Source organism: Lepisosteus oculatus, chromosome 7 (genome assembly GCF_040954835.1).
Source record: "Lepisosteus oculatus isolate fLepOcu1 chromosome 7, fLepOcu1.hap2, whole genome shotgun sequence".
Classification (NCBI taxonomy): domain Eukaryota; kingdom Metazoa; phylum Chordata; class Actinopteri; order Semionotiformes; family Lepisosteidae; genus Lepisosteus; species Lepisosteus oculatus.
This window is the reverse complement of record NC_090702.1, coordinates 54,385,256-54,398,575: the sequence shown is the minus strand read 5'-3', so window position 1 is coordinate 54,398,575 and position 13,320 is coordinate 54,385,256. Positions and strand designations below refer to the sequence as shown.

Genomic DNA, 13,320 nt, shown 5'->3' with positions numbered 1-13,320 from the left:
AGGGCGCTCCGTCCCTTTTGTATTTCAGTTTCACTACCACGTTTACCTGCTCCTTGTTCCGTTTATTATTTAAACCCGGTGCTCCGGAAGCTCGGGGCTCAGCATTGGGAGACGGATGCCTGGAAGCCTGGCTTCCTTATCTTGATTTTTAACTCCCTGTTCCTCTTCTGGATCCTGTTCCAGATTCTACTCTTGTCTTGCGCATTTCAGACTCCGCCTGGATTTCTCCCTTGGACTGTTCTGGACTTGTTTGCCTGCGGTCCCCCCTTGCACCTGATCACTGCCGGCACCGTCCCCTGTTCTCCGTCCCTTCCATTCCTAACCCTGTTTGCCCTGTTGCCCTTCTCCAGTCACTTCTGGATTATACCGTCTGCACAGGGTCCTAAACTACGCACTTCACCGGCTCCCGTTACATTGCCACTATGTAGGCACTCAGCTGTCGCAGTGATTGACTGCAACAGTGAAGACATGATCTCACTGGAGCCTTCCCTCAGGGCCCCTGAAAGGAGGGTGTGTCCACTGGATTAAGGAATTCCTCAACATGCTCCTTCCACCTCTAATCGATCTCTTCACTCAAGGCTGGCGCTTCAGTTCCCTGGCTGAGAACAGGTTTGGCCGATCCCAGTGCCCCCTAAGGCAGTGACTGGTTTGCCAGAAGACTTAGGCGGCCATGTAATAGGCTGTTTTATATGGCCTCTTCAAACTCCTCCTGAGCTTTCTCTTATGTGACTGCTGCAGCCACAGCTCTCCAGGCTAGCCGATAGCTCCCTGCCCAATTGGGAGAGTGGTCTGCGCTCATTGTTCTGGACACCTCTGTCTGCGATGTGAAGTCCACTGAGGAAGAATTTTAACATTTACCTTTTTTAAGTATATAATATAGTGACTATTTGCCATTGCTCATATGCCTTTTCTGCTTAGCAACAGCATAAAAGGATAATTCAAGCATATTATTTGACTTTTTGATATTAATGCTACAACCACAGAATGTCTAGCTCATTTCACACCTTCTGTTTACTTACTTCCTTTTGTCTATATACAAGGTAAAATTGTTTTTTAAGAATAAAGTGGTCAATTACAAAGAAATGTTTGTAGAGAAAAAAAACTGCTCCTAATATGGAAATTTAGAATGAGCTTTCCTGTGTCAATTTACTGTATAAAACTCTGCATTTGCATTCTCAGTGGAGAGGTTACTCACAGATCTGTATGAGAGGCTGCTCTCAGATCTGCATGATTGTATCCTGCCCATGGGCATGAATAAAGGACTATGCTTGACCACACCTAACCTGAGTGAAGAGTTTTCTATGACACCACCAGCAAGCCCTGGAGATGCCACCAGGACAAGAGGCAACCTTTTTCAGCCCTCAGCCTTTTTGTGGCTGCTGCGATACTTCAGGCCCTGAACATGGCCCACTCGCCATGTTCACGAGCATTGCTCCCCACATGAGCGTTGTGTCATGATTGTCTTCCCTCCTCGTAAGGGCACTCCGATCTCTTCGTATTTAAGTTCCTTACACCCCCCTGTCTGTCAACCCATCCTGATCCTGTTGTACCTTCTCCTGATGTCCTTCTCCACTTACTTCCGGATTATACCGTCTGCATAGGGTCCTGAACTACGCTTCACAGGAGCCTGGATCGGCTCCCGTTACACGTTGAAGTCTACCAACAGAATGACCGATTCAGGAAGTTGCACCCCGTTGAGCACTGGACCCCCATACAGTATCTCCAAGAGAGCGAAAAACAGTAGTTCAAACAGCTAGGAGGTATATACTGTAAACGCAAACAAAGGTCTTTTTGAATTTTCTTCTCCACAATCTTGCTGCTTACAGGGAGAAACTCCAGCTGTGTGGCACTCATCTGAGAGCTTGTGAATACCCATGTACCAGCCCAGGCTGGTACTGTACATCTCCCTAGACAGTATCTCTCTCTTTTCACAGAACCCATGAAAATAACCCCAGGAACATAAAGTAAAATCACTAGGTTCTTTAAGCACTATATTTTCGTAACCACAGCACCTACAGTACATGAAACACAGAACTTTTTTCTTTGGGGCTAAAGTGCAGTTTTGCCCTGTATTATATCAGATGCCGAGTCGGACTCAACTGGGGAGTTTCTGTCTTATAAATCATGTACTAATTGGTTCTTTTCCAAATTTTTCCAAAGGGGATAAAAAAGATCAGTAGAATATCCTCACTATAAATGTTATCCAGCATGTTCCAGGATGCCACACACCTACTCTTTTTTTATCCGCAGTAATTAAATTCAATTGAAGTACATATGCAAAACGTGAACTTTAATTACCAGCAGTTATACAGTACAGCAGCTGGAGAAATTAAATGAATTGTTTTCTCTTTCAATTTTTAACATTACAAGCAAAATGAGGTTTCCTTTGTTGAATCTGGAATTTCATTACTGTCACTGACAATTCAGATGGGAGAACAGACAATTGTGAAGTGTCAGAATGCCTATGCTTTTCTAGATCATAAACAAAGCCATTGAACAATATTTCTTACAGTGACATAACTTACAGTAATGTTAGAGGATGTCAGTCACTCCACCTTTGAAATCTTTAAAGAGAAATTAAACAAGATACTCAAATTCAGCATCTCTTATAGTCACTCACAGAGCCATATGATTATTGTATCTGATCAGTCTAAAAGGGAAAACTAGTCATATGTTTTAATAGTCATACGTTTAAAAAATAAATCCATATTCTAAACAAATACAGCAAAAAAAACATTTCAAGTTCAAGTTCAACTTTGTTATTTCAGCCTTATACAAGTATACAGAGGAACGAGATATCATTAAAGACATCATTACTGTATATAGTGCATCAGCAATTACGACATGTTGAAATACTGGATTTTAAAATCTTAAAAGAGCAGTGTAAGTTACTGAAAGAGTTTTCTTTTTTACGTTTTCAAGATCTTCTCAGCTTGATGAGAAACAGCCCAGCTGAAGTAACCAATGGCTCCCTGAACTCTCCTAAAGCAGCAGTGTCAATCTCCTGTCCTGGAGAGCCTAGTGTGTTCGGGTCCTTGTTCAGACATGAGCAGTCAGTTAAACAACGGTGAGCCTGTGGGTCTCTTTAAAGTACAGCTGAGGCGCTGTAAGAACTTGTTAAATTGATCCAATTAAGCCGACAATGAGCTGCTTTAAGGTCACTGGGGGCAGAGGAGGAATGAAAACCTGCAGACACATCAGCCCTCCAGGACCAGGATTCCTCAGAGCCGGTATAGTCTGTCATCCACATTGCTGGAGCGCCAGCGAGGAAATAGTGTGAAAAAGAGCCACGGGGCAGGACTCATTTTTAGGCTATAGGTTATTTTTAGGCTTAGTGTAAAGGCTAGGATCAGTTTATGCTATCGTTGGATTAGGTTAGGATTAACATTAACAAGTCTACAGTCAGGGTTAAGATTAGGGTTGGAGAATTTAAATATTATCAAAATGCACCAAAGCAAACTGTAGTGTTCAATACTAACGATGATGGATCAAGCCTTTATAACCACTGTGTGTAAATAATGCAATCTTATTGAAGGCACAGGCACCCAGTAACACCTTTTGTCTGCTCCAGGGGCACCGTACAATCGCTGACCCTGCGCTCTGACCCCAGGCTCTCTCCCTGTCTGTGTGTCTCATGGAGAGCAAGCTGGGGTCTGCGAAAAGATAATTTCTAATGCAAGAAATTGTAAAGGGTTAATAAAGTGATGGTATTATTATTATTATTGTCCTCTCACTGGTAATATTTTAATGATAACCTTCTTCTTTTAAACATTTGACGTAATAAAACAGAATTGTTAATTGCAGTGTGAGTGAATACAATCAATAGGTACAGAAGATAGCGCGCCCACATTGCAGAGACTATTCACGAGTGTCTGTGTGGCCATGGTGCTGTCACTCTGAACCAAAGAGAGGAGGACTTTCATCCCCTCTAAAAACACACTGCGTCTGCAGAGGGACTGCCTGCATCCAGTAGCATTTTCAAATGTCAGAAAGATAATGATTTGCTATTTGCATTCCCTCCATTACTAATTAGGGTTTTGTACTAAAGACTTTTAAAATAAAATGTAAACACAAGAAAAGCAAATGTTTGAAATTGTTTACTGAGAAAACATTCCACTTAACACAGCATTAGAATATCATTCTCCACCTTTGCTCTATCTCGTCTAAAACAACACTTTTTTGAAATGTAATGAAAAAGGAATTGCTCAAGCGTGATAACACCACAGTGTGAGGCAGGTGATATCAGATACAGTGCCTTGCGAAAGTATTCGGCCCCCTTGAACTTTTCAACTTTTTGCCACATTTCAGGCTTCAAACATAAAGATATAAATTTTTTATTTTATGTGAAGAATCACCAACAAGTGGGACACAATTGTGAAGTGGAACGAAATCTATTGGATTTTTGAAACTTTTTTAACTAATAAAAAAATGAAAAGTGGGGCGTGCAAAATTATTCGGCCCCCTTGCGTTAATACTTTGTAGAGCCACTTTTTGCTGCGATTACAGCTGCAAGTCGCTTGGGGTATGTCTCTATCAGTTTTGCACATCGAGAGACTGAAATTCTTGCCCATTCTTCCTTGCAAAACAGCTCGAGCTCAGTGAGGTTGGATGGAGAGCGTTTGTGAACAGCAGTTTTCAGCTCTTTCCACAGATTCTCGATTGGATTCAGGTCTGGACTTTGACTTGGCCATTCAAACACCTGGATACGTTTATTTGTGAACCATTCCTTTGTAGATTTTGCTGTATGTTTGGGATCATTGTCTTGTTGGAAGATAAATCTCCGTCCCAGTTTCAGGTCTTTTGCAGACTCCAACAGGTTTTCATCCAGAATGGTCCTGTATTTGGCTGCATCCATCTTCCCCTCAATTTTAACCATCTTCCCTGTCCCTGCTGAAGAAAAGCAGGCCCAAACCATGATGCTGCCACCACCATGTTTGACAGTGGGGATGGTGTGTTGAGGGTGATGAGCTGTGTTGCTTTTACGCCAAACATATCGTTTTGCATTGTGGGCAAAAAGTTCGATTTTGGTTTCATCTGACCAGAGCACCTTCTTCCACATGTTTGGGGTGTCTCCCAGGTGGCTTGTGGCAAACTTTAGACGAGACTTTTTATGGATATCTTTGAGAAATGGCTTTCTTCTTGCCACTCTTCCATAAAGGCCAGATTTGTGCAGTGTAAGACTGATTGTTGTCCTATGGACAGACTCTCCCACCTCAGCTGTAGTTCTCTGCAGTTCATCCAGAGTGATCATGGGCCTCTTGGCTGCATCTCTGATCAGTCTTCTCCTTGTCTGAGCTGAAAGTTTAGAGGGACGGCCAGGTCTTGGTAGATTTGCAGTGGTCTGATACTCCTTCCATTTCAAGATGATCGCTTGCACAGTGCTCCTTGGGATGTTTGAAGCTTGGGAAATCTTTTTGTATCCAAATCCGGCTTTAAACTTCTCCACAACAGTATTACGGACCTGCCTGGTGTGTTCCTTGGTCTTCATGATGCTCCCTGCGCTTTCAACAGAACCTTGAGACTATCACAGAGCAGGTGCATTTATACAGAGACTTGATTACACACAGGTGGATTCTATTTATCACCATCAGTCATTTAGGACAACATTGGATCATTCAGAGATCCTCGCTGAACTTCTGGAGTGAGTTTGCTGCACTGAAAGTAAAGGGGCTGAATAATTTTGCACGCCCCACTTTTCATTTTTTTATTAGTTAATCACTACATGATTACTCTGATCCAATCAACTTTGCTCTGCATCCATCTTCAATCATTTACTAACCTACACTGTTAAATACTTCAGACCAATCCCACAAAAGGACAGAGGATATGGGATAGTCTGGGGTCATTTAAATGTAAGAAGATGACTGATGGTCAACAGACTGACCCCAAAATAAAAACAGTTATAATTGTCAACAGCCCCACTGAAACCAAAATATCATCTGGGCATTGATGTGAAATCGATTCTTCAAAATCAGATGATCTATTCTGCATTTTAACATAATATTTAATTATGTTAAATATTTTATTATAAAGGATTTAATTTACCCTTTATATATACAGTATCTACAGTATATACCGTATAGTATCACACTCCACCAGCTACAACGTATAGTTTAATGAATATGACGTGTGAGTCACTCACTTCTGACTTCTGACTAAAACTCTTGTTTGAGTAGGTAGCTGGGTCAGCAGCTCGTTTATTCATAATGGAGACAAATTTCATACCAGCTTATGGTATCTTAATCATCTATTTATTTGTGCACGACATACCATATGTTTATGTTATGATACTATATGTTATTATGTCATGACGCATGATAGTTAACAGCCATCTCACACTTTTTTAAGAGATAGATTAAGTAGGAAAGAAATGTAATCTACTGTATCGTGGTGCTGAAACTTAGTGAGGAAGCATGACAAACTGAAGCCTGTATAACAATACCTCATGTGCAACCCAGAGGACTCTGCTCTAAAGGTACTGCGGCTAAAGCCTTAGGAGCTCTTTATATCCTTTAAAGTGCTGTTTTACTGTAAGAACGTGCAGGCAGAACAAAGCAAAGCAATTTCCATTTGAGATAATGGAATGTTGTGTTAACTTTCAATTCTAGAACTGAGAAATATTTGTGCTTTTTTTGCTTTGTGCGGTACCAGCATGTTTTGGCTGGACAAAAGCTAAAGTTTTATTCACCCCTATTTTACAAATAATAAAAATCTGTTTCATATGATTCGTGACGTGCATTGTAACCAGTACGCTGAAATGTAATCTGTATGCACACAAAGCTGTCCTGCGGCTGAACTGTTCCAGTTAATACTAGAAATCACTCTGACTTCACACACACACTTACACACCAACCAAATAAATGGAAAGATGAAACAGAGGAGATTTTAGGCTGGGGGCAGTTTGCTATATATAGGTTCCGACTCTGTGAATAAAACCCAAGTTTAAAAGGGAAATGCTGTACAAATGTGACGTACAGTACTTTTGGCTGATCTGTTTATACAAGTCGCAAACTCATTCATAAATGATAACAGTCAGGGAAGCTTAAATTAAGAATTTACAACAGCCCGTGAAAGATATGAAGGTAATGGGATCTCTGATTTAACAGGGTTCATAAGACATTGTTAATCAAACAGAGCTTTTTGACTAATACCTTTACTCCCATTCAGCAGCACAGAGTAAACAAATCTAATAAATGATTCACTGGATGGTTACTTAAAGCAAGTTTATAAAGTTTAAAAATATTGACAAGAAATGTGAACTAGCTACTGCAGACCTGACGCTTACTGTATAATCTTGCTGGGGTAAATGACCTGTCATTGCTTGTACATAAATTAGATTTGTCAGGGACATAAACTCCTCAGTCAGGGCCAAGCTGCTGTACACAGTTTAAAAAGGTCAGTTCTATTCTTATAAAACTCTGTACCTCTTCTCAGCCAGTACCCTTTGACCTCCTTCTTAAACAAAACGATTAAAAAAGGCCAGATGTCATATTTGTTCTTTCTGGTGTAAAAACCCTTTCAACATTATTGTTTATCCAAACAAATATCTATCAAACTGCTGTACAAAATGCTGAGCCACCCCCTTTGATACACTTTCAATAACACACAAGCCTGAATGCTGTACATATGCCTACAGTTCTATGTCTACAATTCTGTTGTAAGTGAATGGCATTCATATTCTGTCAGCTTTCCGAATACCTGTCATTCAGACCCTTTGAGACATGCAGGTTTATTTTCCACTCTGGAAGAATGAGAACAATTGTTATATGAATGGCAAATAATCTACAATCATGATTATACCACTGCAATTATTTACTTACTGGTCTACCTGCTGACAGTGACAGTACAGTGTATATATGATTCACTGTCTCCAGTATCTTTAAGCTCACATGAAGAACTACCATCCTACCAAGTTGCATGTCAGATTTCAAGGGGCTTTTATGGTTGTCCTGCTCTCGTATAAGACACTGAATGGGCTGGCTTCCGAGTACAGTCCTGAGCACAGCACAATCTGAAATCTACAGCGCAGCTCTTTCTACCAGAGACCAGGTTCCACACAGGGTGTGATAGGTCCTTATAATGTGTGAAACCCATTGCCCAAATCCATTAGAGACACTGCATCATCTGAAACTGTTAACCCTAGGTTCCTGGCTAAATGACACACTTGCAAATTCCAGCTTCCTTAAAATCCCTTCCTAAAATTCAGTTTGCTCAAGTAGCGTCTCACTTCTCCATTCGATCTGCTGTGGTAGGGCTCCTGGCAGCTGCCTTGCATCACTTTGATGGAGGCAGTACTTCAGCAATGGGTAGAGTGGGTTCCTTCCTACTGTATATGTGAAGAGCTTGGGATACTTTACAAGAAATTATGATTGTAAAATACTAACGCAATGGCTTTTATTATCTCCTTTGTTCCAACAATCACACCTTGCTCTCGCCCGATATTTGAAAACCCTTTCCTTCTTTTTATATCCAGAGAAGTACTAAAGAACCTCATCCATCTCTAATCAATATAGACTAATGGGCAATTGCTCAGTGTTTCACCTTTAATGATTGTGGTAGTTGCACCTTTGTATGTCCAAAGGTGTAATAATACAACACACATTCATCAAGAAGCACATCTAATTAATATTTTAAGCACAGCGCCAATATAAAGGCAGAATTGAATATGACCTATGTGATCTTGCGTGGCCTTTTGTTTCACCAGGCTGGGTTCAGTTACAAGCAGAATGAGCTTGATATTCTCATCTCATCTATTCTCAGCCGGGGCACATGCTGTGATGCTCATGTAAAACCACTGTCTTGGGTTCAAATATAGTGAATGCTAAAGTGCTGAGTGGGAATCTCCCTGTACCAGTCAGGACTCGATCCCCGCACCCCTTGGGACTCGATCCTCGTACCCCTCGGGACTCGATCCTGGGCACTTGTTAGCTCCAGGAATACCAGCACCACTCCCTAGGCAGCAGATAACTCCACCACACCCAGAGAGCAGGCCCTCTACCAGAGTCTGCACTGTCTGGATCTCAGAGGGGGCGACATCACTTGTGCTGCTCTCTCAGGGCTGTTCCACTACAGATGCAGAGGGAGACAGGTGTGGTCTCGCCACAAGACAAGAGCGGACATAACGTCGAGTTTCCAGCACGTGCAGTCGGACAGCGCTTACCCACGGTGCTCTCGCTGATGGTTTCCTGGCTGCTGCTGTAGGAAGGCACTGGCGTGATGGAGATGGAGGCGGGGCAGGAGACGGGGTCTGACAGCTCGGCCTGGGGCAGGAAGGCCGGGAGGCCAGGGGCCGCGCCATCCCCCGACTCGCAGGTGCCCGGGCTGGAGGGCAGGCAGCCGTCGGGCGGAAACGGGTTCCTCCAGTGGGAGAAGCCTATGGCCACCTGTCCACACACCTCAAAGCCTGCAACACAAGGACGCTCGCCGTCACCTCAGGCACGCGACACTTTCACCCAGCTGCCCCATGTGTGCGGGTAACACTTTCACTGCTCCACAAGGCACAGGTTTCGCGACACAATCATCTTGATAGGTCAACCAACATTTTTACCATGTAATAATACCTCCACACACTTACACAGCTCTTTTCTGGACAGTCCTCTCAAAGCTCTTTACAGGTCATGGGGATCCCTGATTTCATTCTCAAAGCTTCTTCACATTAATACTCAAAAAAGCAATGAAGAAATCGTTGGTAATGTTTGTTTGGACCCTCAGAGTTGAATTATTTGTGGCTCCCCTCGTGTGGATGTATCTGTAACCAGCCTTTAGGTCAGCAGTGTGATTGACAGCACATGCTCAGTGACAACAGGATACACGCAAACTGACGAGCTGCGCGACCCTGCGCCAGTGTTCCGGTCCAAGCGTCAGGCCGGCTGTTTCAGGGATGAAGCGCAGGAGTGGAGACAGCATGGTAGCTTGGTGGAGCTCCAGGTTTTCAGTTTGATTAAGGACTGGAACACCTGTCATGGTGGAGTTTGCATGGTCTTCCTCGGCTTGGATGGCTCTTCTCCTGGTGCTGCTGGTGGTTCCTCCCACCTCCACAAGGCACGCACTCGGCATGGGGATCAACGGGGGAACGCCCTGTCTGTTCATAGTCAGTGCTCTGGGTTTGGTAATGCTGCTCATCAGAAAACATTTTTTTTATTTTAGAAAAGACCATAAATGATGCTCTCTGCTGGTGACAAAAGTGAGGTAACTTGATGCTAGGTGTCAAGAGGATGAAGTCTGTAGTCTTTTGAACTACTCACTACTGCAGGCTCATGTCCATTACAAGGCATTAGTTTGAAGGGGCAGAGTGGTGGCTCTGTGGCTAAGGATATGCGCCTTTGACTGGAAGGTTGCCGGTTCAAATCCCGCGTCCGGCAGAGGAATCCTACTCCGTTGGGCCCCTGAGCAAGGCCCTTAACCCTAACTGCTCCAGGGGCGCCGTACAATGGCAGACCCTGCGCTCTGACCCCAAGCCATGTCTGTGTGTCTGTGTCTCCATGGAGTAAAGCTGGGGTATGTGAAAAGACTAATTCCTAATGCAAGAAATTGTATAGGGCTAATAAAGAAACATTATTATTATTAAGTTTGGAGGCATCTCACAGTATGCTTTAAACCTAGAGCAAGAAAAATGCATGTGCAGATGCTGCCATCTAGTGGCAAGAAGTGTTTCTGACAATTCAGTTCCTTCAGTTTCTTTAAAATGAGCAGCAGTAGAACTCCACCAGGGCTCATAGTTGAGGGATCTACAGAAAGTGTCCATTAATATCTGACATCAAGTCTCACGTTTTTTTGTTCTGACAATGTTATACTTTATCTGATTTCATAGTTTAATTTCCTTAAAATCTTAAGCACTATAGAATTTCATCATCTAGTATTTATTGCTATCAAAATGTCTGGCATGAATCTGACAGGAATAAAATAAACATCTTAATGCAATGTTTTCTATTATTTTCAACAGATGCCAATGAATTCAAAGCTATTAAGATATGTAGGCCTAGCAGTTCTTTTCAAATATTTCTTACATTGCCCATCATCTTAATACAGTGCTTCACACTGTAAAACAGGTCCCTGTGCCCCAAAGTTAATTATAACAAGTACCCCAAACCTTTTAAAAATGCTATTTTCAGCTTTTGCTAGCACAGAATTTTAGGCCTCGAAGTACACTGATAGGCTGTGACATACATGGCTGTCCAGAAGCAATTTCATGCTGGCTCTGTGTCTCGGGACTGACTATGCCGTTTAAATTATATTATTTTTATAGCTCTGAATGCTGACATTGATACCAATGCTTTGTGACCAAACAATTAGAGACCGTGCTTAAAGTACCATTACAGTAAAGAAGTATTGATTCCATTCATAGAAAATGAGTAAGTTACTATATTGTTAAAGCATATTGATTTTCTCTACTTAGGCTCAAGGCTAACCTCCATAAAAATCTTAAAATGGATAAAACGTCACTATATTTGTGTATGTGTACTGTATGTCTGTGTTAGTGTAGCGTGAATAGGCGATTGCTAATTTAATGAATTACGGTAATTACAATGGAACATATAAAGGATTTTTTCCTTCAATGGCTAAGATTTAGTACAATTGAAATTTGATCAAGTTCTTAAGCTGCATTTGTCCTGTTGTACATATATGGTATCAGCATGCAATATTCACTATAGGATGTATAGTGTACTGTACATTGGATGTACATTATGATGTAATGCCATTTTGCAAGTACCGAAAGCTAAACACTTTTTAAATTTTAGTCTAAACCCTGCTGTTGAGTTTATTTCAGATTGTTCCAGTCAAGAACTTGATCAAACACACTTGATCTCAGAGCTCTGAATATAGTATGTACTGTGTCAGTGATCACAATTAGGCAATTAACCTACCAGCATGTCTTTGGACTGTGGGAGGAAACCTGGAGGAGAGACATGCGCACATAGGGAGAACAGGCAAACTCCACACAGATAGTACAGCAACTGACCTGGTTCACTGCTGCACCACCATATTACCCTCATACAGTAATTTGACTATATACCCCAGCAGCCATATCACTCTGCAACTCACAACTGGCAACCGACTGAAACCCAGCAGGTGTGAGCCTGGTCAGTACCTGGATGGGAGACCTCCTGGGAAAAACTAAGGTTGCTGCTGGAAGAGGTGTTAGTGGGGCCAGCAGGGGGCGCTCACCCTGCAGTCTGTGTGGTTCCTAATGCCCCAGTATAGCGATGGGGACACTATACTGTAAACACTGAGGTCCTGACTCTCTGTGGTCATTAATAAAAATCCCAGTGCGTTTCTCGAAAAGAGTAGGGGTGTAACCCCAGCCTCCTGGCCAAATTTCCCAGTGGCCCTTATCAATCATGGCCTCCTATTAATCCCCATTTATGAATTGGCTTCCTCACTCTGCTCTCCTCTCCACTGAGAGCTGATGTGTGGGGAGTGTACTGGCGCACTATGGCTGCCATCGCATCCCCATTACCTGTAAAGCGCTTTGAGTGGAGTGTCCAGAAAAGCATTAAATAAGTGTAAGCAATTATTATTATTATACTGTATAGAGTATATTACCTGCAGTTTTAGAATATTTTACAGGTGTTCAGGAGTACTCACCGATGGTGATCTGACTGACACAGCTGTAGAAGCTGGTTCCAGTGGACAGGTTGTAACTTCCGCTGCTGGGCTCTCTGTCTGTAACACAGTTGGTCATGTTAGCTCCGGTCCTCATGTCCAGCAAAAAAGAAACTTAAGAGACATCGGTGAGAAGCCATCTGGTGAGAAGCCTTGGAAAAGAAGCCTTGTTTTTCACCAAGAGTGACTTCCGCTATCATATTTTGATTGTGCCTATGTTCACTAAAATGTCAGCTAATATGAACCGGGATGAATGTCAGGTTAAAATTCCATGATGATCTTCTTTGCTGACAATAGTGGTCTTGACAAAACATGTAGTTTTGCCAAGTTTCAAGTATTTTTTTTCTGTTTTGCTTGCTGGTTGATTTTTAAGGAGCATACACAGTAGAATGATATAAATGCCTTATTGAAGGGAATCATTTTTATGTGTCTGTGGCCCTGGGAAATTCTTTAATAGACTCATTGTGAGATGAACTATTCAGTGTCTAAAGCTGGTCTTCGAATGTTATGTATCTTATAGAATTATTTTACATGGAAAATCTGGACAAACTACTAATCACTATGACTGGTTGACACAAATTATTTATTTTTGATGTAACACATTCTCAAGATGCCCACCTCTTGTATCACGATCAATTGTAATGTACTGTGTTTCATGATGCTAAGAGTGAAACATGAAATTTAATAAATACATTTGCATTAGAGTGTTTAGGAGTA

The 13,320-nt window shown here is 42.1% G+C and overlaps 1 protein-coding gene across 3 annotated transcripts in view; it reads right to left on the bottom strand.

The window, feature by feature from the left end:
- The window catches only part of LOC102692141 (anoctamin-4), a 123,363-nt gene that overhangs the window by 102,697 nt on the left and 7,346 nt on the right, over nt 1-13,320 (bottom strand). For all 3 annotated transcript variants that reach the window (XM_069192788.1, XM_069192786.1, XM_069192787.1), the window contains exons 2-3: nt 12,586-12,663; nt 9,161-9,403 (exon numbers count right to left, since the gene is read on the bottom strand). In XM_069192788.1, the coding sequence (XP_069048889.1) occupies nt 9,161-9,403; nt 12,586-12,663 (321 nt within the window). The remainder of the gene's footprint in view (nt 1-9,160; nt 9,404-12,585; nt 12,664-13,320) is intronic.